This window comes from Centropristis striata, chromosome 22 (assembly GCF_030273125.1).
Source record: "Centropristis striata isolate RG_2023a ecotype Rhode Island chromosome 22, C.striata_1.0, whole genome shotgun sequence".
NCBI lineage: Eukaryota > Metazoa > Chordata > Actinopteri > Perciformes > Serranidae > Centropristis > Centropristis striata.
Genome location: NC_081538.1, coordinates 22,721,581 through 22,748,117, shown reverse-complemented (window position 1 = coordinate 22,748,117; position 26,537 = coordinate 22,721,581). Strand labels below are relative to the sequence as shown.

At 38.3% G+C, this 26,537-nt stretch overlaps 1 protein-coding gene and 1 long non-coding RNA gene across 2 annotated transcripts in view; one reads left to right on the top strand and one right to left on the bottom strand.

Annotated features, from left to right (window-relative positions):
* Positions 1-5,184: 5,184 nt before the first annotated feature.
* syt10 (synaptotagmin X) lies at positions 5,185-24,730 on the top strand. The gene is made up of 7 exons (XM_059325870.1): positions 5,185-5,655; positions 6,298-6,685; positions 10,132-10,693; positions 15,229-15,349; positions 16,124-16,295; positions 17,664-17,793; positions 23,824-24,730. The coding sequence occupies exons 1-7, from the start codon at positions 5,454-5,456 to the stop codon at positions 23,893-23,895; spliced, it is 1,647 nt and encodes a 548-aa protein (XP_059181853.1). The 5' UTR covers positions 5,185-5,453; the 3' UTR covers positions 23,896-24,730.
* LOC131960615 (uncharacterized) overlaps positions 23,631-26,537 on the bottom strand; it is a 34,883-nt gene continuing 31,976 nt past the window's right edge. Inside the window, exon 3 of the long non-coding RNA XR_009389714.1 lies at positions 23,631-23,891. This is a non-coding gene — a long non-coding RNA (uncharacterized LOC131960615). The remainder of the gene's footprint in view (positions 23,892-26,537) is intronic.

Genomic DNA, 26,537 nt, shown 5'->3' with positions numbered 1-26,537 from the left:
AAAAAAGGCGTGGGAACAATTTTAACAGAGGATGTTAATCTGTAATTAAAAAATAAGCAAGAGTGGACGGGAGTGATGATTTCGACTGTGTGCATATGCAGCTGTTTTGTTCTGAATATATAGGGCTCAAACTGGTAGAGAAACACAAAGTCTACAGCCATGCTAGCAGTCGAAGCTATGAGGGGTCGTATAGGCCATAATTCATTCTTCCCTCTCACATACACAAAAAATACCTTTCACATTCACAATTTTACCTCTCACATACCACATTGCACCTCTCTCTTTTACCTACGGTCTTTTCTGTGAATGTGCAAGGTAAAATTGTAATCTGAGAGTTATTTTTTTGTGAATATGAGAGGTACTTTTTGTGTTTGTGAGAGGTAAAATTGTTAATGTGAGAGGTATTTTTGTGTATGTGACTATACTATACTGTCCTACAAAGCCTAATAGCAGTAACTACGCAAATGGTAAAACTGAGAAAAACTGCTTTAAAGTTTTTGAAAAATGTTTTTTAACAGGCCAGCCAAATATGTTATTGGTAAGTAAGTGATATGAGTCCTACTTCTACATGTATTGATGATGTAATTTTTATGCTAAAAAACCATGACAAACATTTGACCTTTGACCCCAAAAATGTAGTTACTGCACTCTGGTTTTGCATCGCTGTAAAAGTGTGCAACTACAATGTTGTTGTCTTCGTTCAGTTTATATATTTCAATTTCAGTAAATTAACATTTTCAAATTTATTTTGTTTTTAGTGTATTTAAAAGTGTTTACCAACTCTATTCAAGGATTGGTGTATTTTAGACGTAATATAATGTTATCTCACTTTTTTTCTGGATTTTGTAGTTACTACAATTGTTATATCATTATTTCTCTGAAATAAAGCAAATTTGAAATCTAAACCTTTGTCACAAGATAAAACAGACATCAAGGAGTTCATTTTTAGTTATAACTCAATTTCAATCAAAAATGTAGTTACTGCAGTTAGGCTTTGTAGGGCAGTATACTATACTATATATACGGAGCAGTTATATTGATAAACGTATAGAACGAATTGAAGTTTTAACTTACTGATTAGAGACAATTATAATAAATAGAGCTGAAACTATCATTAGTCAAGAAAAAAACACTTATTACTTTTTCTTGCTCCCACTTGAGGAAGCTTATAGATCCATAAGAACGCATATGAAATAAAGAATACATAGAAGTGGATTTGCATTATGTAACCAATATACATTGCAATACTTGCAGTAATAATCCTCGACTAAGCCCTTTGGTGGGCTCATGATGATTTAAATCTACTATAGAAATACATTTGACTTGACTTGACTATGTGGGGCCCCAGGCATAAACACCCTATCAAGGCTGTTGTAGCTATGTGCCATGTATGTGTACACAACATATTTCTGACAGTGACAGCGAGCTGGCTGACCGTCCCAGTCAACGGTTTCAAACTATCATACAGTATCTAGAAGGAGGCCTCTTAAGGGGCAGCTGCAGTGAACTGTATAGTGATCTTATGGGAGGTTTGATGAGGTTTTATAGTTGTCGTTGCAAACAGCAAAAAAGGTTTGTATTTTATTTTCCTGCAAACTACAGATACGGAAATCTGAACCATTTTTTGTCCGATAATAGAGCAATGTGATAATAAAAGTCACATATGTCCGCCATCAGGCTGATGGGAGGGGAGGTGGATGGCACCAACAAACCCAGGGCTTTAAAGCATCTTTTTGTTGAAAGTTTTGCCTAGAAGATTTGTTTTTTAAGGTTAACCCTTTTATTTTCCCAAACCTTACCAAGTGGTTTTGTTGCCTAACGTTAACCACAGTGATTTTAGAGTGTTTTTAAAATGTGTGAAACAGCGATCCTCATGCATTTGCAATGTGTTCCGGTCATTATGTGTCACAATTACCCCTTTCCGACCAAAGCAGTTTCAGGGCCGGTTCGGAGCCGGGGATAGTGCTTATTTGCAGTTGGTTCAACTTGCGAACCAGGTCAGATAACCCCACCGCGGCCTGACTTTGGCAGTCGAGAAGCAAAGAACTGGTTCGAGATCTGGCACCGGCTCCAAACTGGTTTGGTGGAAATGGGGTAAATGACAAACAGTTCCAGCAGTTTGTCCAGCAGTGTTCACATTCGACATATTTTAAAAAGTCGAGATCTCTTGGGTCTTGGGGTTGCAGAAACATTTATTCTTGCTCCTGGGTTGTTGCAAAATGTGCCGATATGCCGTTGGGGCCCCCTTTTACTTAATTTTTTTGGGAAACATGGTAAAATGGTATGTAATGCCCTTAAAGCAAGCACAATGTGACGGTGGCAAATTCTGCCTTTACAGCGTGCCACATATAATTCATGTGTTTATTGCATCATCTAATTTCTGAGGATGTGCACAAACCTCATAATGGACACATGATACACGAGGCAGCCATTATGCAAACAAGTTGTGGTTAAAAGCAAGTATACCTGGCTTAATTCTGTCAATATTTGCATGAATATTTCACTCTAAATGCTAGAGGTCAAACAGCTGGTGGTGCAAAAGGGAAACACGAGGGGATCACCAAGGTCATCAGGATCCAGATGTTTTTTCTTAATACTACCCTGACTTCTAATATCCTGGAATCCATATAGTACACGTTGTACGAGGTGCAACTTCAAGAGAAGACAGACAGGAAGACAGACATGAAATGTGTCAATCTGGTCATGCAAAGTGAGTTCACACTTCACAGGAGGTGAACGCACAGCTGCAGAAAATAATCAGAGTGAGTGACATTCATTTAAAATGTTGACCATACATATGCATATCACTTTATATGCATAGAAATGCTGCATGGACTCACTGAATTTCCATTTTCCCAGTTAAAATATTCAATGTTTCCTTTCACTTTTGCTTTAAAAACGCAAATTCAGGAGCTTTTTTTAAATACAAGGACATGAATACACCCAACTTACTGCAAGCATGAGGAAATATGTGTGGAAACATTGCAACAAGGTGCAAAAACTAGTCGACTTTCTAATCCCTACTGCATAAGGTGACAGGTCTGAATGATCACATGGCTCTGGTTCGATTGTTAAAAGTTTATTTTTTGCCTGTTCTGGATAGTTTTCTTCCCCCTCAGGACAGGAACTGGCCATGTTACCACGGCTGTATTCGTCACTCTTTCTTTGCAGCTGTTGTTGTCCTCTCTTTTTCCAACCCAATTTCCAGTTTCCCTTGGCTACGGTTTTTGGGCCCCCCATTGGCATGGACTGTAAGGTAAATAACAGAAGCACCAAGTGGAAATAGGCCAGATATGGACTGTGCTCCTGCAGCTGAGGCAAAAATGTTGTCTTTGTCGTAACGGTAATGGAGGATCCTTGAACTTATTGAATTTCCGGCTTTTTATGTAATTTGCGATACATGCAGCTTCTTTCTAATGTTTAATTTTCCTGTGGTTGAGAAGCAAGTAAATGTAGATGAAATTCTCCACAGATGCATGCATATCTAAGTTTTTAGGATTTCTCCTATATAAGATATTGGCAAAACCAATTAGACGTTTAACTTCCCCCTTTTTATATATATATTGCATAAAAGTAGCCTGAATAATAACATTTAACAATAATAGTTAGCCATTATGTATATGTATCTATAACAGACCCCGTTTTCATATGGTAATTCACATCTGAACCAATTTTTTCTGACTCTCTCTCATGTCTCTTTGGTTATATGATGCAAAACATATTTTTTTTAAAAACATGTAACTGTAGAAGATAGAGTTCTTACATCAAGCTGTGAGCAATCACAAAGTGTAAGTCTCAAGTGTGCAAAAAAGGTAAAAAAAAAAAAAAAAATGCTTTAAAACCTTTAATTACCTTGATTTAAAATGGATACGTTATAATTTTTAGACTGAAATATGGGTCCATTAGACATATTATAGCAGCCTCTTACATGTAATTGCACCAGTTTTGAAACCTACTCAACCTATTTCTTGAAAGGTTACATTTAGATGTAATGTTTGAGATGTATACATAATTGGCAGGTGAAGTGGTGGTGAGTGATTGAATATCCAGGGGAAACTGGGAGGCATGTCGCAATTGTCTTGACCTCACACAACTAAATAATTAAAAAAGTCATGAGGATATTCTTTAAGCTTCAAAGTGTAGACTTTAGACTTTATAAATGAAATGCACAAACATTTGACATTATATATATATATATATATATATATATATATATATATATATATATATAAGAGCTGGAACAATTAGTCGATTAGTCGGTCAACAGAAAAATAATTGCCAACCATTTTGTAATTTAGTAATTTTTTTTACACAAAAATGGGACAAAATGCTGTTTTCAGCATCTCAAATATTAAGATTTCCTGTATTTTCCCCTGTTTTATATAATAATAAACTGAATATCTTTGGGTTTTGGACAAAATAAGACATTGTTCTACTTTTCCCAGTTATGAGAAATGTTATATTTAGAATATATAATATTTATGTTTTTTTGTTGTTGTTTTATTGTTTGCCTTTTTATATTCCAATTACTTATTGATTTTGCATTTTTTTTAATCTTGCACTGACAAGAATGCACTTAATTTTGTTGTACATGCAACACTGACACTTTTCGCTATGTCTTAACATTTATAGACCAAACGATTAATCAATTAATTAAGAGAATATTAGATGAATGAAAGGAGTAATTAGTTGCAGCCCTATTATATACGTGCAAAAACAACTGACTTGTATAGTCAGGTAGCTTTAGTGCATATATTGAACATAATAGAAATATAGTTGTATAAGTATAAGTAAATAAACATACTTACAAATATAAGAAAATATACAATATTAGGCAGTGTTAGCTTATGCAATATAGACACATTATATATATACACCTCTAAAGCAATTCACAAACTGTTATGTTTTATGGTAAAACCTGACACGTAATGAATAATGAATCAACAGTAACTGTGATCACGTGGCTCAATAAAATCTGATCAATTAGAGTCTAATGATTGATGAAACTCTCGAGAAAATACCATTGGATAACATGTTTCTGTCTATAGCTGAAAGTCTTCATAGGTTTTCAAAAAAAAAAAAAAAAAACTCCTGCGAACCGGTCCATCGTGTTCTGTACTCTCTGCAGGGTCACAGGGGACAAAAACCCGATGGGGGTTGGGAGGACTGGACTCTTTATGAGCAGAAGGCGCGCGCACACAGGTCGCCAGTCTCGCTACAGCCGCCAACCAACAGGACTCCATGGCAAACTGATGCGCATCGCTATTGGACGCAGCCAGGGTTGGACTCCAGCACCCCACTGCCGCCGCCTGTTACTCAAACGCAGGGAGCGCGTCTGGCCAGTCGCTCCTCGTTGCGCGCTGGATATGGATCAGGACGCAGCGCGCCTCCCTGCTGTCTCCCGCGGACAGGCTGCACTCTGCGGCGCGTAAAAAAACACAAAAGGTGCCCAAATGAACCACCGCCCTCCCGGCCACTCTGGCGTGCAATGGCTTAACAGGAGAGACATGAGTGTCCGGACGGAGGACAGCATCACCTTGTGCCAAAGGGCTCTCCAAATCGTTACGGAACTTTGTCTCACGGGACACGTGGACCGGGAGAAATGTTCGGATATATTCCCCCTGGAGAGCACCATACCAGGTAAAGGACACGCAGGTAAATGCAAAAAAAAGTCATTATTATTTCCCCCCATTTCCCTTTATTAATAATTACTTTCGTTTGTTTTCCAAAGAAAGAGATTTAGTTGTTTGGGGAAAAAAAGGAGAAACCAAACATCAGCTCTCACTTGTTGAAACTTTATTACGCCACGGAGTTGTGTGTGTTTTTTATCGCGGTAAACTGTTGCTTCTCCACCTGTTACGCATCTTGCAGCAGCTCAGTCCAGACAGACGAGACAGCAACAGGTGGAACACAGGCTGAGGTCTTATATGCTGCATTTCTCCCGTCTTTCACTTTGCAATGTGGGGAATTAAGATTGTTTACACGTTGTGAAAAGCTGCATGCATAAGGTGCATTAGACTTCCGTGCATATGTGCAAACTTTGCATTTAAATATCAAAAATAAGAAGAAATGTCAGGCACAGATCTCTCCTTTATTGAGGTTTTATATGACTTTATACTGTCCTGCTTTATCAAACAGGTGCATATGCTGCCCCCTCTTTCTTACAGCTGGCTTTCTCTCCCTTTTTCTCTTTCTCCCTTGCATGTGTGTCTGTCATATTTTGTCCCTCGCTTGCTCCTCTTTTCCTTTTTATGTGTCTCTGTCTTCCTCTACTGGTCCTCCCATGGTTACATGTAGACATCTCTATTAGTCTCCTTGCTGTGGTCGTGGGTTTCTGTGGCCTCGCCCTGTTGGTAGTCTCTCTCTTTGTCTTTTGGAAGCTGTGCTGGCCCATTTGGAGGAGCAAGGCTCTGTCGGCCCACGCCGAAAATGGCCTGCATGTGGGTTTCCCCGAGGCGCCGCCGCTCAGCTCCCCGCCGGTGTGTAAAGCTGCGGAGGTGGAGAAGAAGTACCCGCTGGAGGTGAAGGCAAACGGCAGGAGCACCGTCAAGCTCCTGGAGGCGGCCATGAAGATCAGCCAGACGTCTCCGGACATCCCCGCCGAGGTGCAAACAGCCCTGAGGGAGAAGCTGAGCCAGCAGGCAAAGATCCAGAGGCAGACCACGGAGCCCACCTCCTCCTCCAGGTACCTCACATGAACCCAACCCCTCCCTGTCTGCCCGTCATTGAGGACATAATAATGACAAGCTTTTTATACACATGTATCTGCTTACAATGGCTGAACCCACATGTTTGCTCCCCCCGAGCCATGCCATGCACACACACTGATGAAGAAACTGTCCTGACAGTTGGTGCCCACTTTCCTTGAGGTGGTTTGGCACGTGTCATGTAGCAGCAGTGGGCGATCCAGTGACCTTGAGACGCTGTTGCACATGGTGAATTGTGGGTCTCATCACCTCCTGTAGGCACATCAGCCAGACTTCTTGGCAAAAATCTCCTCCCAACCCTATAATCTATTTTCCACGTGAGTCAAGCTGACGCGTTAACGGCGGGAAGCGACCACAGTAATTAGAGAACCGGCATCGTGCTTCTCTTTGTTTCCCAGCACTGTGTTTAAACCACAACGTCCATAATTAGCACTGCTGTGGGGTGGGAGCTGTCATGGTGGAGGGTTGGTTTCTGGTGAGACGCACCAGGCAGCTGCGCTCAGTTTCTCAGAGGAAGCCATTATTGACAATTGCTTTAGATTGTCATGAGGCTCATTAATTAAATTAAAATGAGACCAGTGTCTTCATGAATTACACGCCCATCAGGTACGCAGGAAGGTTATAGATTACAACGCCTACCGTCTTAATCCTTCCACCTACTCTTTTCACAGTAATTCCTGATTATCACTGATTATTTCCTTGCTGAATGACAAAATGCTGAAAAACACCCACAACATGCTCTCAGCTAAAGCCTAAATACCGTTTCAGGGCCAATCTTGGCTTTAAAAGGATGCCCTTAAACCTTGCTGCAACAAAGGTACAACAACAAACAGATATTTCCACCGCAGTCTGTCTCTGAAATGCGTTTTTGAACATTTATTAGCAAGTACTGACAGTTTGACAGCTTTCGCATGTTTTTTTCCATGAGCTGCATTTACCAACAGGCCAATTAAGCCAGTGATTGGGCTGCAATCAACTATAATTTTTTATCATCTTATGAAATGAATCCAAAATCCTGAGAATCCATCATGATGTAAGAGAAGGAGGAGCAGCAAATCATCACATTTGAGAAGCTGTAACCTGCAAATATTTGTCATTTTATTTTAAATATGACTTCACCAATAATAACCATCCCATTCATCCCACCTAATTTTTTACAGAATTAGGGGTTTAGCTAGTTAGCTAGTTTTCCAAAACTGTTTAGTGACCCCAATATGAAGAAATTTGAAGAAAGACGTAAAAATAATGCAGGAGATAAACTATGTGGTTTTTGCCTTAAACTGCATGTTGTCAGCATAAAGTGGGTCTGTAAAGAGGAGATTTGTGAGAACCCATAGAATTCACATTTCATTCAAATAACTTGAGATCTGAGGTCAAAGGGTTGCTTTGAAAATTGCCATGTCTGTTATCTTGTTGCTAAAATTTAGCCTAACTTTGGAGCGTTATTTCACCTTTTAACGATTAATTATCAACACAGTTTAATTTTTGATCAATTTATCGTTTCGGCTGTGAGGGCTCTTATGTTGTGTTCACATCGGGTGCAAGGGGAATTTATTCACACAGCAGGATTAAATACAAAGTTAATGCAAAGATGAGAAGAGTAGACACAAAATGTGCGCCGTTTGTGGGGGGCGATGATAGTAAAAACACCCTGCATGTCCAATGACGCGGTAATCGCAACTTCACGTGACATTGTGTCCCAAAAGGTCAAAGATATACTTGCTGTTATTTACCATGCATTCACTTAAACAACCGACTGAGTTTTGAACAACATACTTGCCTGTGTACAACATGTCTTACTGGAGGTTTTCACTAGAGGGCACACCAGAGAAGTACAGGATTTGAAGGATGTACATGACAAAACATTATTGTTAACTCTTAAACCTCCTCTTGAAGTTCTTCGCGTTTCGACAGCCAAAGAACCGGCTATCTGCCATGAAAACTGGATCCAGAGTGGTACTAAGTCTTTGCTGGTCTCGAACCACGGACCGCTTAAACTAACGGCTTGGGGCGGGATTATTGTGACCAACACGACAAACTAAAACATATATCCTTAACTTTATTTTATTTGTTTAGCTGCAATGTGATTGATAGCAGGTTTCTGACAACTGTTATTGTTGCACTTTCACCTCATGCATGAGAAGATCCATTTCTTTCACAGACAACCGCTAGCTTCTCCATATATATCACCATATAAATGGCAAAGTCCATACACAGTTGGAAGATGATTTTTTTTTGTTTTTAACAATCGCACAGGCAACAAGCTCCTAATCTCACCAACAATTAGGTTTTTTTATATTGTGATCAGGGGAAATATGTTGCTGCTGGGTGGGGATCAAGCAACAGACAAAGAAGTAACTGAACTGACATCACTTCCATATTCTTGTTGATGATGTCATTATTGAAAGGTAAAACAGAAGGCTATCAAAGTAGGCTTTTATCTCTGGTGTTTGTAAGTGTAAATCCCAGTGGATCGAGTGCATGTTTTGCTGATTTAAAAAGGGCTAAAAGTCCACAACACAACTGCAAAAGGCAAACAGCACATTTATCTGCCCAATGTGTATTCAGCATGTTTTTGCTGTATTTCTCCTTACAGTTTGTAAAGATTCTTGGAAAGAGATGCATTTCTTTTATGATGGATGCCTAAGTGCTGAACAGTATTCAGGTCTCAGCCGTGCTTCCTTTGCTGAACCATTTGTGCCATGGCTGTCAGATCGCTGCGATTGTCTTTTTGTCAGAAAAGGAGGAGGGCCAGTTGCTAGGTGACAAGATTGGCAAGTCAAAACACAGCCGTCACTTTTTCAAAAAGCTCTTTCAACTTTACAGAAAATGTGCAGCATTCAGGTAATTTGTATAAGAGATCAAACTGGAACTGGAGATGTTTTTTTATGTTATTTTGAAAAAAGCCATGGTAAGTGGTGAAAAAGAAGATCATTTTTTTTCATGCAAAAAATAGCAGAAAATGCTTTTTTTCAGCCTCTCAAGTATGGAGATTTCTTCTTTTATTCAGTGTTATCATATTAAACTGAATATCTTTGGGTTTTGGTCAGCCAAACAAAACATTTAAAATTTGACTTCACTATGGACTTGGAGTTTTATAGACCAATTGATCACTCGATTAATTGAGAAAATAATTAAAATGATCATTAGCTGCATCCCAACCCTACAGCACAGTGTATTAAATGAGGTAACAGTGAATATTTAAGCCTTTGTACTAGATTTTTGTGCATCTTCCCATTTTTTGAGCCATTCCTCCAGACGGTAATGTGTCAAGGCAAGTTCCACGAGCACACATTATTATGCATGATGCTTTTCAGATGTAGTTCTCTCCTGACGAATCATTAGTGCCCATCAAAACAAAGCCACTCATGCATGACACTGGCACTTCAGACATTTACCAGATGCCCTTTACCCTTTTCAACAGGCACAATTCATTCCGCCGCCACCTGCCTCGTCAGATGAATGTCACCAGCGTCGACTTCAGCATGGACACAGTGCCTCTCCGCCAGTCTTCTACAGTGAGCATTGGAAGAATAAAGCCTGAACTCTACAAGCAGAAATCTGTGGACTCGGAGGATGGGGCCAAAGAGCCCGTGGAGACTTGCGGAAAGCTCAGCTTCTCGCTGCGTTACGACTACGAGGAGCAAGCGTTGGTGGTGAGAATCCTCAAGGCCTTGGACCTGCCTGCCAAAGACTTCACGGGCACCTCTGACCCATACGTGAAGATCTACCTGCTGCCGGAGAGGAAGAAGAAGTACCAGACGCGTGTCCACCGCAAGAACCTGAACCCCATGTTCGACGAGACCTTCTGTTTCCCCGTGGTGTACGACGAGATCTGCAACCGAAAGCTTCACTTCAGCGTCTACGACTTCGACCGCTTCACCAGCCACGATATGATTGGCGAGGTGGTGGTGGACAACCTCTTTGAACTCTCTGATCTTTCCAGGGAGGCCGTGGTGTGGAAGGATATTCACGCAGCAACTACGGTGAGTCGGCGTTGACATAAGCACACACAAATCCGCACATTGTTGGGTAACGCTTTATATTAAGGTCCTTGTAATAACCATTAATTAACAAGTAATAAGGCCCTCGTAAGTCCTTACAAGATGCTTATTAACATTATTGTGTGTTTATAAGCTTATATAAGTGTTAATAATGGCATTACAAACACCCATGACCCACCCATTATGTCTTTGCCATGCCTTTATTAATCTTGTTTTGTTTGCTTATAGATATTAAAATATACTTTATTGCTCATCTATTATAAGTTAACTGGAAGTTAACTATGCTTTTTGCAACTACCGGATCTAAAGCGAGAACAATGCCTTATTACTTGTTAATTAATGGTTAATAAGGACCTTATTATAAAGTGTTACCCATTGTTGCTTCAGTGTTCTATCACTGAAGAGAAAAACTCAGTGAATGGGATCTTGCGCTGTTTTTAGAAAGGTCTAAACATGAAGTATTGCACTGACTCACTTCTAAAAGCCCAAATTCAACCATAGCATTCCATAAAAGTGGCAGGTGGAGCACATTGCATAATTTAAACGCTTTGGGAAATGCATCTCATCCGCCAAACACCCACACACATTTTCCAGAAACTGCTGGGTGTTCCACAGATACAAATATAGCAACAGAAAGTAAAAGTATCTGTTTACAAGACATGAACTGCAGTGATACACTCTCAAAATGTATAACACACAAACAAAGTATGCTGCAGATAGCGTGTACTCATATGAACTCTTTCCAAAAAAACGATTTGGTAATTTCGCCCAGAATGCAACTCACTCCTACATTAACACATCACAGTTTACTCAAGAGCCTCTGCTTTATTCATGAATGTTTTCATTGTGACAAACACTGAGCCATTGTTGTCAGTTTCACAATAGCTTCTGTTACATTAACAGCAACAGGACAACTATATATTCAGTTTTGCATTCACTCCGATGAGAAATGATTCTCTGTTCGCTTAATTAGTTTTAATGTTTTCTTTTTTTATGGGACTCCAATGATAAAGGTTGTCTTTTTTATTTATGGGTGTCCTAAAAGCACTTAGAATTAGTATTGTCAACGTTTATTTGTTGATCTGTCAATTTAAAAAGGACAACACATTATTGTTGATTACCTATTCATCTCATTAGGGATTAACTTTAAGAACTGGAAATGGATAATGATGCAAGGCGGCGAAGCAACAGTCTTAGACCAAATAGGTGATACGAAAACAATAAGAAAATAGAGGGAAACAGAAAAGTTTCAGGGGTTAATGATGTCTAACAGAAATAGTAAAAAAAACAACAACTGGCCTTTAATCTTATTAATTACTTCATCAAAGACTCCGTTTGAAGCCAGGCAGAGATGTTTATGGTTGCAAGCCATTAAAACGGACATCGGAAAATCATCTGAAAGTAAAAAAAGGTAAAAGATGAAAGAGTAAAGTGGAGTAAAACAGTAAACACTGGTACAGGGTAGATTTGTGAAACTCCAGCAAGATGGTTGAGGTTAAGCAGTGACCTGGGTTAAAGTCAGGATAGGTCGTCGAGAAGCAAGTCTTGTGAAAGTTTTCGCAAATCTAAGGAAACTGTCTAGACCAAAGGTGGACAATTAATTTTCCCAAGGGGCCACATGAGATACTCAATTAATGTAATTACTTTATAAAATGCAGTCAATTATCTGGTTTTGAGCTGCTACTGGTAAGAATACATGTTATGATAAGACTACATTAATGTGGAGTGACTCAAATATAGCAGTATAAAATAGTAAAAACTTCAATCATTATCTCACTTTTCCATTTATTTTAAACACAACATACAATCAAACCACAAAAACAATACAGAGCATGTATGTTATGCAGCAATAAGACAAGGTCACAAGGTAACTTCACACACATACGTAAATCACCTTCAAAATAAAAGCACTGCGGTTGTGTTTATTTCTAATATTCAGGGTAACCTCACGTGGGCCGGACAGGAACAGCCAACGGGTCGGATGTGGCCCCTGGGCAGCCTAATGCCCAGATCTGGTCTAGACACAACCCAGTTTGCATATTTATCACATCCAAGATTGCAAAGCACAAAGCTGCAGGAATGCACCACAAATGAACATCTCCACAGTTCGTTTGGAGACCATTTGGTATTACCCCTTTCCAAAAAAAAACACACAAAGGGAAAAACAAACTAGAGTGTATCAAGATTTAACAATACTACACAAACTACATAATTACAAACATTTTGTTTTATGTTTTTAAGATAGCAAAGACTATGCAGCCGTGATTCAGGAATGAACTCTCTGGGTTCTCTCTAGTTCCTCGTGTTCAAGAACCACATAGAAAAGTTTTTTTTTCACATACAGATGAAGTGTTTTAACCGACAGTACAGAGAATGTAAACAATATTGAAATGGATAAGAAAAGTTAAGTTTTTGTTGCTTCAAGTTTTAAACATTTCCAGGTAACTCGAGAGAGACAAAAAAATCAAGATATAATTATTCTTAGTGTTTAAAAGTCTTGCCAATTAAGAGTCAAATTTGTAAGATTCTGACGAGCCAACATCGTCTGAGTAATCTATCTGTCTTGCTTGTGCAGTCTAGTAAGAAGATTATATTTCTGCTCAAACTGCAGGCCATAGATTAACCTGAAAACTTCCTCCTGAGTCGGTACACCTGAGGGCAGCTTTAGTATACTTTGTGGATTTTTACTTGAGATTAAGGCATGTATCACTCTGACAGTGTGTAAGAGAGGGAGAGTGAGCTTCCAAAGGTTGGTGGGCTAAAGTGAGTTGTGATTTAAAGTCACAATTTATGGTTTCAATGTACTGCTACAGTTATACTGATTAAAATAATATGAACATTACAACATCTATTATCAACAAACCCGAAGAGGCCTTGAATAAATCTTTCTAAGGAATTAGCCAATGCAACACTGCGTTCAAATCTGTCTTTCTAGAGTTAAATTCTCAAACTAAATCTAATGGAAAGATGTCATGTCGTGCAGTTAACGACATGATATGATGAGACTTTTTTTATTGTGAACTTTCTTGATCTTTCCTTATAAACTTTTCCATCTGTATCATAAAACCAAAGCATACCCACTAAACGTTAACATAGTAAGCTAACTTTATACATCTACTGCACCACATCTCTGCAGTTAGAATCTATGTATGTCTCCAACCATGGCTCTGAATAAAGCCATGACGCTGTCCGTGGTGCTGAAGTAGCAGATGGATTTGTAAATGCTATACACACACACATATATATATATATATATATAAATATATATATATATATGCTAATAAAGTTTTTCTCCGAGTCCCACCCCTCTATCAGTCTTGAATCTATAATATTGTCTCCACTTTATAGCTGACAGTAGGGCGGGGCAATAATTCAATACAATAATGAATTGTCTTTCATTGGCATCATATCTTGATCCAAATTTAATTGTCTAATTGGATACTAACAAGTACTAGGGCTGGGCGATATGACAATATATATCACCTGAACAATATAAAAAAGCTTGTTGTTTATATTTTTCCATAATGTTTGTATTGCAGTGTCAAAAAAACAGCGGTTGAATTGCATTAATGCATTTAGAAAAATGACAAAAGACAAAAATAGGCTTCAGTTATTTAATATAGACAATCAACAGAATAACCACAAAACATACTTTATCGTGATATATATCGTTATTGTGATATGAAATTACTTATATCAGGATAGAAGATTTTGGCCATATCGCCCAGCCTTAACTGACGGATTGGAGTTATTATCGGGGCAGTTAACTAGTGCAGGTGAACTAAATAAATGGAGAAATCACAACAAGAACTCCAACCTAAAGGACAGAATAGGTTGTTTTACAATACCATCCATAGCGACCCATATGAGCGTTTCACTGTTCGCGATACAGAGCGGATCGGATCGTTCTTAAAATAGCACACACGTCATTATACAAACATGTATGGTTTGCAGTTGTAAAAATAAAAAAAACTGCAGTTTTTTTTAAATTTGGCTACAAAACCAACAAAAAACTTCCTGGTAAGGCGTTATAAAAGACAGTTTAAACAGTAAATAAATGTACATAAATGCCAGAAGTGAAGTAGTTATGAGGACGATGTGATGAAAATGACTTAGTTACGTAAAAACATGATGCACAAAACGTGAGGCACAGATTCAGTGATGTTTAAATCACATTGATTATTTTTGTTTTCACCCGGGACACAATCCCTGTTCTCCTGGGGGAAAGTCAGACGTCTGTTCAGGAGACGAGACCTGTCTCACAAATTGCCTCCTGATTTAATCTATTAAGAAACTAGTGAGTAAAAGCTGGCATATGAGAGAATAGAGGCAATAAAAATGATTAATAGCTACATTTTGGTGCCTTTACTGCATTGAGTGAGATAGCCAGCTGTGCCATGTGGGACCTTTTTCATTTACTGACCTGTTTACTCATTTCTTTGGCATTTCAAATTCACAGAATGTGGTCAAAGCCTTTAAAATGCATTTCTTTCTCTTCCCTTTTTTTGGTGCTCCAGGAGAGTGTTGACCTGGGAGAGATCATGTACTCGCTGTGCTACCTCCCCACAGCAGGGAGAATGACCCTGACAGTCATCAAATGCAGAAACCTCAAAGCCATGGACATCACAGGCTCCTCAGGTAACCCGACAGCAGATAAGATGTGGCTCACATCAAAAGCACACACCGAGCCATAAATCAAACTTAGCTGAAGAGAGACAGCAGGTGGCCACTTAAGAGTGGAAATGGGGAGAGTCATGGCGAGGCCAGCGAGAACTAATAATTGAAACTGTTACAATCTGTACTTTAACTTGTAAGAAATGAACTAGTTTGTATTTTACAGACCGTCTGAACATCTGAATGTTCAGAGACAGGTGCATAGAACATTCGGCATCCTTTCCCATATGATTTGAATTGTCTAATTGGATATTAACAAGTACTATGGCTGGGCGATATGACAATATATATCACCTGAACAATATAAAAAAGCTTGTTGTATATATTTTTCTATAATGTTTGTATTGCAGTGTCAAAAAACAGCGGCCGAATTGCATTAATGCAAGGTTTACGTCATTTAGAAAAATGACAAAAGACAAAAATCGTTATTGTGTTATGAAATTACTTATATCGGGATAGAAGATTTTGGCCATATCGCCCAGCCCTAACTGACCGATTGGAGTTATTAAGAGTGGAAATGGGGAGAGTCATGGCGAGGCCAGCGAGAACTAATAATTGAAACTGTTACAATCTGTACTTTAACTTGTAAGAAATGAAATAGTTTGTATTTTACAGACCGTCTGAACATCTGAATGTTCAGAGACAGGTGCATAGAACATTCAGCATCCTTTCCCATGTGATTTGAATTGTTCATTTTTGTTGATATCATCATCATATGACAGTAATCGTGTCTCCCAGACCCTTATGTGAAGGTTTACCTGATATGTGATGGACGGAGGTTAAAGAAGCGAAAAACGACCACGAAGAAAAGCACGCTCAACCCCGTGTACAACGAGGCCATCATCTTCGACATTCCCCCGGAGAACGTGGAACAAGTCAGTCTGTCCATCATGGTGATGGATTACGATCGGTGAGTTACTAGATCCTGTACATGCTGAAGCCAACATCAATGAAGTTCACATATGAGGAGGAAACTTTGGGTTTTTGGAGTATAACTTTGGATGTTTTAACTAATTAGATCAAGACGTTTTATTTCCCAACTTGTCACATACAGAACGGCAGAACTTCAAAGCTCTGGGTGTCTCTTTCACACGATTTTTCATAATACAGGGCAGTCCAAAATACTTCTATAAAACCCCCAAAATGCCTGATTTAGACACAGCCAGGAATGTAGCCACATGAAAGTTGACTCTTAGTTTCAGCTGACAAAACTACTTGGTTAGGTTGAGGAAATGATCATTCTTTGGGGCTTTGGGTTAAAATAAGTGTGTCCGTTATGTAAGAAGGAGGAAAAGGGTCTTTAGGGGGAGATAGCAGGTCAACAGTCGATTCCACATACCTTTTTGTTTTGGTTAGACACCTGATCAAATGTTGACAGTTTCTAAGTGCTTCAAAAACAGGACGAAAGAAGTATATAAAAACCAATACCATGCTGAATGAATTTCTCAAGTTGTTTCAGCAATTTCTTTGGTTTGAGACCATTTGTTACACAGATTAAAAACATTTCACCGCTAAAGAATGGGTAAAAATGGTTAAAATTACCTTCAAATACAACTTTTTAAGAAACATTTCACAAATTAATACACTAAGACCTTAAGAAATACTATAGAAAAATCCATGCTGTGATTAGGTATCAAAACATTTTGATGTTTCAGAGATTTTTGCAAGAATTGTCTTTTTCGGCAAGCAACTTAAAGACTGTTTCGGGACCCCAGTATGCAGAAATACTCAAATACAATGGGCACAAATAACACACTTTTACTGCATGAGAAAAACTGCATGGATTCTGCCACAAAGTGCATAAATTGGGCATGTCTGCAAAGGGAAGACTTGTTGGTGTTCAAAAAATCCATTTTCATTCTGATATCTTGAGGTCATTATTATGTCATTCATTTTGGTAAGGGACTATAATTTTACCTAATTTGGAGACTTATTCATCTCCGCTTTCTGACAAGCTAGCATGACATGGTTGGTACCAATGAATTCCTTTGATCGTCTTGTTTCTCATAATATATATAATATATATATATATGTTTCTCATAATATATATATATATATATATATATATATATATATATATATATATGTATATGTATATGTATATACACCAGTATCTTCCCAGTAGTGTTAAAACAGAGATTGCTACAGCCTCACAATGTGGGAGTGAGAAGGAGTTGTTTACACTTGTGTCTTTCATTTTTGTGTCAGTTCCAGGATTACTAGAAACTTCAAAGTGCATCTAATTGTGTGTTAATGTGTGTGTTTTACCATCTAACAGTGTTGGACACAACGAGGTGATTGGTGTGTGTCGCACCGGGCCGGACGCTGAGGGTCTTGGACGAGATCATTGGAACGAAATGTTGGCTTACCCGCGGAAACCCATCACACACTGGCACGCTCTGGGAGAGGTACGCACACTTCTCAAAGTACTTATATTTACAGAGCTTTCTAGAAGCTCCTGAATGTGACATTGATGCATTGATGCGGTGCAAGGAAAGGTGAGCTCTGTGTAGTTGAGTCTTTCCTTCATTTCTTTTACGGAGATTACATATTTGTTTTTGTTTTTTTACAAAATCCATCAATGCACCTGTATTCGTTTTAAACATAGGGAAATATCAGTAAATCAATTGAAAACATACATATTAATGAAAAAGATGAGGTGAAAATCAAAAAGTTAAAATGCTCGTTGCTGTACAAACATTCTTTTCACTGTAATATTTAGGGTTTTATGGGTTTTTTTATACTTCTCAATCTTCAGGGACCCTGGTCAATTTGTAACATAATCAGAAGCTGTTTTTCTTTCTAGATCTGAAACAATACTATAATAACAGTAGGAACCACGTGTTTGGTTCATGAGGACAAACAAATCTGCTCTGAAATGATTTTAATTCAATCTATCCCTAAAAAGTCGTATTTTTTTGCATATTTTTCTGTGAAATTCACAGAAAAAAACCCATAAAGGGATAATTTGAGATTTTGGAGAAAAAAACATTTTTTTTTAAAGGCAGATGCTTTTTGCACCCATGTGTCCATAGCTAACCAGTATTACAAGTTAATATTAGGCAAAAAGTGATTATTACATCCAAAAGTATTAATTTCTACCTATTGAGTCATTTTTGCATGAGCAGGGTAGAGGAGCACTATATTCACACATTGGATTTGGCCTTATAAGTTAACCCTAACTCTAAAGTTACTGTTAGATGTTAGTTTTGCAAGCGATACACAACTTGTTACCATTTCCCCACCAATCCACACTAAATTGAACAAAGCATATATTTCAGTCACTCGAATAACCAGCCAGTTGAAAAAGTAAATAGCCGAATAACTGCCATGCAATTATTCTCATCCAGGTGTAAATAGACACTGATCTACATAGTATTTTACCATGTTTTTGCACAGAGATGTACAGCCTTTCAAATAATCTAGTATTGGGAGGAAGCATCAATGTACGTGCACAAAAAGTGGTGTTTTTTTGGCTTTTTGTTTATCATACTGTCTGATAACATTATGAAAAGATAGAAAACTGTTGCTCTGGAATCGAGAGTGAGACTTGGCTTGTTGGAGACATGAGAGTGGAGTGGAAAGAGACGAGAGCTGTGGAGAGTTTGTTTTGTTGGAGTAGAGAAAGCTATCAAAGAGCTTTTCAATGTCAAGGCTGAATATTTAGATAATCTGACACTGTGGAAGAAGAAGTGTTTGAATTCGACGGCTGCTTTCATTTATCTGAGCCACAGTTTAAGGATGAAGGGCTCCTACAAACTGAAGAGTGGATGAGGAGAGAGAGAGAGAGGCAGAGGAGGGTGAGCCAGCTGCTGCAGGGCCACAAAGCTCGTTAGACTGCTGGTGTTCGACCTCCTGCACACTGAGGAAGAATATGTGTGCTGTGCTGTAACAAGTCTGAACTATTGCTGTCTGATATTATGAATTCTGACTTGGTTCAGCACAATAATAAACAGAATTTTCCTTTTCATGATGTTTTCAGACATCTCGGTGGCAAAAAAAAAGCACTTTTTTGCTGGATGTAACGCTACACTGATGCAGTGCCTTACTTTGTCGCTGCAGCACTCTCACTTAATACTGCACCAATTTAAAAAAATGTTGAGTCACATACAAACAAAAACATGGTTTAAAAAAAGGTCCAATTTGAAAAATACCACAGTTCCCTTTTAACTGTCTCACTAAGGTCGCTTTCACACATAAAGTCTGGTGAACTCACTGTGATTCAGCGGTGAAATTGCGACATTGTTGCATTTTTCATTTGGTTTTCTTCCACACTGAGCTTTATCAAGCCCACCGAGCATTTCAACAAATGTCCTTCGTTTGTTGGACAGAATATGTGAAGGAACAAGCTGACACTTTCTCGAAGCAAGTCGTGGATTTTAATGTTTGTTGGTGGAGTTTTTTCACTTTTATGCAGCATTGATCCGATGTGTGATTGAATCCATTAGCTAACGTTCTGTCGCTAAATAATTTGAAGACTTTGCTGTTTTTGTGTGTGTTCTGTGATCGTCTGACCATATTTGGATAACGTCCTTTATTTCATCATTAGACCACGTCTGTCCACGAGACATTTTTTAAGCCTGCTACTACCGTGCTGCTGTTGATTCCAGTGGTGGAATGAGACAAATATTGTACTACATTTAGCTGACAGCTTTAGTTACTTTTCAGGTCGAGATTTAAAATTAAAAACATGATTTTCTTTTATATTAGACCTCATAACAGCATATTAAGTAGTTAAAATGAGCCACAGTTAAAATGCTGCTTACAAAAATGCATCAATACCAATAATCCAATAATATTTGGAATATATAAAACAATCTGAGTGGGGCCACTGCATCACGAGTACTTTTACTTTTGATACTTTTATGCTGTTACAAGTACTTTTACTGAAGTAAGTTTTAAATGCAGGACTTCTACATACTTTGAGTAATTCTGCAGTGTGGTATTTGTACTTGTATCTAAGTAAGGGATCTTAACACTTCTTCCACCACTGGTTAATTCTCAAACTTCTGCCCAAATTCAACCCAGAATGCTCTGTGTTTTGGTTCCTTCCTTTGGTTCTGACTGCGTTGTCACCTGCAACAAACCGAATTCTGGTGCACTTGGAAGCAAACCCAGATCCCTGTTTTTTAGCGGATTAGAGTTTGGTTCTTTTTTCCGCACCAGAGTTCATTTGAGTGTTCACACCAGCAAAAACCAAATGGACTATCTGACAAAATGCACCAGTTAGTTTCAAGCAGACCAAACAGCTCAAACCTTTAGAATCAGACGAAAAGATCAACATTTATTACATCTCTGTGCATTCAGCTAGCCCAGGTTGGTTAAAGTTCTCCAATACTGTCCTACTAGAATGTTTCATGTGCCTATTTTACTCGTGCAGAAATAAAAAAGAGACATATATAGTGTTTTAATGAGCACAGTGGAGCTTTTTCTCGGACAAGAGCAGCTCATAGAGAAGTTTCTAGCTTTATAAACTGGTGTCAAGTTTTCTAGCTAATAAGATACCATTTAAAAATAGTGTAATGCAGTTTTACAGTCTCTGTGCCCCCTCTCCCCTTTCAATGTCATTTCAAATCTTTCATGTTATCAATGTCTCTTCCTCTTTTGCCATACCCACTCCCCATCTGACGAATAGGAAAAAACAGGTGATTACACGTTTTCAGTGGCAAATCTACTTCATAAAAAAAAAACTGTGATCATAAGCAAAAACCTTGTAGTCCTCTGTAGTTCTTGTCAAAACATTCATCGCATAAGGAGAAGGGAAAACAGGTGCATCTCTATAAATTAGAATATGATGGAAAAGTCAATTTTAATTAGTTCAAGTCAAATAGCTCCAAACAAGTATTGAGTGCATATGGATGGACATACTTTTCAGAGGCCAACATTTCCATATTAAACATACTTTTTAAAATTGGGCTTTTGTAATGTTCAATTTTTTGAGACACTGAATTTTAAGTCTTTATTAAATGTAAGCCATAATCATTATAATTAGAAGAAATTAAATACATTAAGACATGCAATGTTTCATTCTGTGTGTAATGGATCTATATTATGTGTTATTTCCACTTTTTGACATGAATAAACTATTCTATGATATTCTAATTTTTTGAGATGCACCTGTACAGTCAACTTGGATTGTGTTTATCATCTTCATATGTATTTTTAGGGAGCCTTTGTGCATACAGTATATGCAGTAATAACAATATAAATAACATGCAGGAAGCTGTTATAAATAAGCCTACAATGACTCTTCAGGGACAGCAAATGAGACAGCGAGGACAGGGCAGATGTCCAGATCAGTGACGGGGCAGAAGGCTGTAACACCTGCTTAGAGGCTCAATAAGGCAGCGTGTTGAGTTTAACATGGAAATTGTGTGTTTGGTTATATTTTGGCAAAGACAGCATGCAAACAGAGGAAGATGACTTTGTTATCTACCTGTGAAACCGCTCTTTGATAGGTTTGTGCATTTGTAAAGGGGGAAATCCGACTAGTAATGGCTAAATAGTCTTACTCTATCTTGATTTTTGTTGTGCAAAATGCTGGAATGTGCCAAACAAAGGAAGGAGTATTGTATTCATACTTCTACAACGTTAAGACCACTTATTGTGTCAAGGTATACAACTCATGTGATTTTCTTAACTCTTTTTATAGTCTCATTGTTGGCGTTCAGTGTCAGGGTCGCAGTGGGACTCGTTTTCAGCCAGAGTTTAATGTCAGCCCGCTTTGGTTCACAACCCATTATACTGCAGATATATAATTATAGTTCTACAGTGTTAGTCCTCTATAGTGCACTATTATCTACAACCTTGTTATTCATGTTGTATTTTACTAGAAGCACATTCCCAGTGCAAGTAAGTGTAGCTTCAAGGCTTCAATTTATTCTCACAAATGTGACAACATTGTAAACGTTTGTAGAGATTTTTCAGTTTTATTCTGGCATTTCAGCTGCCTCTATTGTCTCATCTTTTCTTTCAAAACTACGTATAGGCTTTTTGTCTTTATTTCTTCATCACACGCAGCTTCTACTTGGGTGCTTTTCCCAGTTCGAAATAGCTGAAATATTCTTCTGAAAACAGCAGTTTTGCAGCTGAGACACACTGGTTGCGTCTGGTTGCTTTAATATGGAATATAAGCAGAAGTAAAAATATCAGTACAATGTAGATTTAGTATTTGTTCCGGTCGTTGCTCGAGATGAAGGGAAGGCTGAAGCCTATAGGGAGAGAGGACAGACCCGCCGGTCTAAGTAGATTATTAAGGTTCTATGGGTGAGGAAACATCTTGGCATTAGTACAGTGATAATACTATCATTTGGTTTAAGAACTGAAGTTTGATGGGTTGGAGCCTATTAAAGGTGTGAATCAGCACTTTTGTGATATGGTGAGTATTGTGATACAATATATTGCGATTTAACTGTTTAACTGCATTTTTTGTCCACAAAATTAAATTCAATCGAGAATTGTTTTGTCAAATAAGAAAAAATCTCAGTTCTGAATTGGGAGGCAGCCATATATGTAAAGAGGAAACCTGTGGGAACACAAAGAGCCTATTTTCATTGAGATAGTATGACATCAGAGGTCACATGACCGCTTTGAAAATCACCATGAAACATGAAAAAATAGCCTAACTTTGCAAAATTATTTAGACGACTTCCTGACACGATATCCACACGGTGCCTATAGAATCCTAAGATCTTCGAGTTTCATATGATACCAGTATCTCCAGTATATTCCTAGAAGTGAGCCTGATACGGCCTCTGGAAGGGCAAAACAGATAGGCCACCAGAACACTAAATATCAATACATATAATATGCTGAATCAATTTTTCCCCCACCTCTCGAGCCTATCGAACTCCAGTTCTGTTTAGGCTTTAGGCTATTTTCATGTGAACAAGACACAGCAGCCCCTTTTCCACTGTGATTGGTGGCTAGGTGAGATGCAAAGTGGCACAAATGACTCCAGCCATTCCACTCTTCCATATTCTAAAGTGAAAATTTTCCATTGATCAGAGTATGCACAGCTGCATTTAAATCGGGGTATTTAGGAGTAATATTAATTATCATTTGCTAGCAGCAACAGAGGAATGTTGTCTTTTTTTATGAATAAGAGCAAAAAACACAATATTTTGTGCAAAATATATGCGAAAATATGCAAATGTATGCCACACTTTGCCCAAAAATCACTGTAATAGCCTTAAAAAATCAGTAGTGCATATAAATTTTCGTAATTTGTTGTATTTTCTGGCCACATCCCCTGGCTGACACAAACCCCTCTCTTAAAAACAATCATCTGGCTCTGCTGTTTAATGTCTATCCAACTCTTTTTTTTTTGCCTATGATCACAGTCCATCCTGAGGACTAGAGAAATAAACTATTAAGTTAACCCACATTTTTAAACTGCTCTTTAACCTGTCTGTGTTCTGTGATGTTTTACCTTGCAGTGGCCTGGAAGAGCAGCTAGCTTTGAGAGTCAAGGCTCGTGTCCTTCGCCCAAACCTCCGCAGACGCCCTGACGATGGAAGGAAGCAGAAGTTTCTTTAGGTTTTGCTGAGAAGTTGTGTTGCCTATGAGTCTCTTGTCAGCATGTTGTATGAAACTTTCAGACGCGTTTGTTACATGTTACAAGGTTGTATTGAAATTGTTCTTTGCTGGAACTCGGGTCCTTCAAGTGCTCTACAGAGCTGGCTATGCACAGCACTCACGGTCATACACTTTGTTTGTGAAATTCTCAGAATAATTTTGTTCGCCAAACATTTACTCAGACCAAATGAATGGTAGATATCGCTGCAGAAAGTCCACAGTGATTCTCTTGCAGCTGTTTCAACCTCAAACTTTTTTTTGGCCCCTAGACCTCTTCAGTGAGATAGTATTTTACTTTGAAAAGGCAGGAAGTTAAAGGGCTACACTGCTCAATGCTGTAAAAACGAGAAAATACAGTCAATAACTCCAGTGAGTCCTGGTCCAGGTTTTGGCTGAGGAATAACAAAACCATAGAAATAGAATGAGAGTAGAATGAACATTCCCATTCAAATCAGCCGAACAGGAATGTGTTGTAGCTGCCACCTTCAGTATAAACCAGAGACTTGAACTTTAGCCACTGCTTTGATGACTTGCAACTAGGGTTGCAAATGGGTGGAACATTTCTGGTAATTTTTTGGCAAATTTCCAGAAACATTCCATGGGAAGTTAAGCTGGGGATTTTGGAAATATTATTATTTTTAATGACATTATAACAGATTTATTTGTAAGTAGAAATTTATCAACAAAAACATGAAAGTTGAGTTAAATATTACCCACCCCCCAACCCTACCCATTCAAAAAGTAAGTAAAAATCCCCCCCCCAAAAAAAAAAAAAAATCCCCCAAAGTACCATTCAAAATGTTAAATGGAAAAATTAAAGGAGCCCCTCTAAATGAATTGAACATGTGATGGAGGAATGCACAGTGCGTGTAGGGGGCGTGGCCTCAGTAGGGGGCGTGGCCCCAGCAGCCCTGCAGTAAGCAGTGTGCATGTGATTGAGGAATAGCTGATATTCAAGTGTACTTGCATGAAATCTGGTTGTTTTAGTCAAGATTATGCTAAAATATACTTTACCAACTATATTTAAGTTACCTGTTAAGGGCCAACCTTCATTTTGGTAAATTCTCTGTTTATTCCCATAAATTCCCAAGTTTCCAACTTTGAGAACTCCTGGAATTTTGCAACCCTAGTGACAACTTTGTTTGGCTCATTTTCTGTAAGCAGAAAAGCATGAAATAATTAGCAAGCTGGCTAACTAACCAGCCGTCTGGTTACATTTAGTTATGTACCAGCCAAATGACCACGACAAACAATGCAATGTCCATTCTACTCTTATTCCACGTCTATGGTCACAACTGTCTCAGTTGTGTTTAACGGGTCATCAACCAGCCATCATTACCTGCAGATATTAGAAAAGTCAGCAGGACTCTCACATTTAGAGAAAGTGTAGCAGATAAATGTAGCAAACAACAATCACAAAGTGTGTTTGAAATAGCTTCAAATAAAAATCAGGCAAGGCTTAAGATATTGCATATTTATTTTTGTACACGCCAGATTGATTTCAGAACATAATTGCAAATTGAAATGGCAGCATTGGCTCATCCTCTTATTTAGTTAATTATTATTAAATATAATTAAACTGCAAATAGCCCTCATGAGAATGCATGTGCCAATTATTCAGAAGATAGTGTCTTATCATAGCCAAACAACCACAACGAGGCACAGCAAGCCTGTCGGGATTTTTTTACCATCTCTAAAATGAAAAATAAGAGACCAAAAAATAGATTAAACAGCTCTAACTTCACATGAAAACATTAGCATGCTGCTTACTACAGACAGCAGGAACCTAACGCAGCCTTACTTACAGGGACAGGAGCATTTTATACTGCATTATTTTGTGATGGCACAAGAAGAAGAAGAAGCCCTGTTCACAATTAGCAAATAAACTATGTAGTAGCTATTTCCCACTATCACTAGCTAGATTTGCCCAAGCAACAGTCCATGTGCCACTTTTGGCTACACTTTCCCTCTTGAGAAAAAATAAGTTATATTTCTGTGGCAGTGGGTGCAAAATACAAGTAGCCCATAACTGCCAAAGTTGGACCAAATTAAATAAAAAAAAAATCTTTAAAACTAGTATTACTTTTTGATAGGCATGCCTACTGATAAGGAGCGACACTCTAGCATCCAAACTTGGTTTTGTTACCGTCTGGTTGAGTCTTTTAGGTCATGCAAATGATTAAGTATGAATGATATAACCAATGGGATGCACTGTAGATACAATCTTAAAATATATTTCTGAACAATGTTCAGCCTTTTATTATGTTTGATTCAATTGTTCTTTGAAGAATTTATTCAGGTCTGAACACTTGACGGCCGCATTTGGTCAGAACGGTTAATGTAGACTGATGGTTTAAATGTAGAACAAAAGGTGCATTTTCAGATTAACCAGGGGTTTTTTGGACATAACTTACATTAGCCCATGGGGGAGGTTGCCCTTTTTTCAAGGTTAGAGTGACAGTCGCTGAAAATGTCTGTTCATGTCTCTGCATATTGGTTCTGGGGAAGTTTGAATATGTCAGCTGAGGTAGCATTACATTTGCCAAACACATTGGTTTTCATATTCCTAAAAGAG

Bases quoted from the DNA above. Each gene is read 5' to 3' on its own strand.
- syt10 (XM_059325870.1), top strand. From the start codon at position 5,454: ATGAACCACCGCCCTCCCGGCCACTCTGGCGTGCAATGGCTTAACAGG. The intron at 5,656-6,297 runs GTAAATGCAAAA...GGTTACATGTAG, and splicing joins ACCAGGTAAAGGACACGCAG to ACATCTCTATTAGTCTCCTT. The intron at 6,686-10,131 runs GTACCTCACATG...CCTTTTCAACAG, and splicing joins GAGCCCACCTCCTCCTCCAG to GCACAATTCATTCCGCCGCC.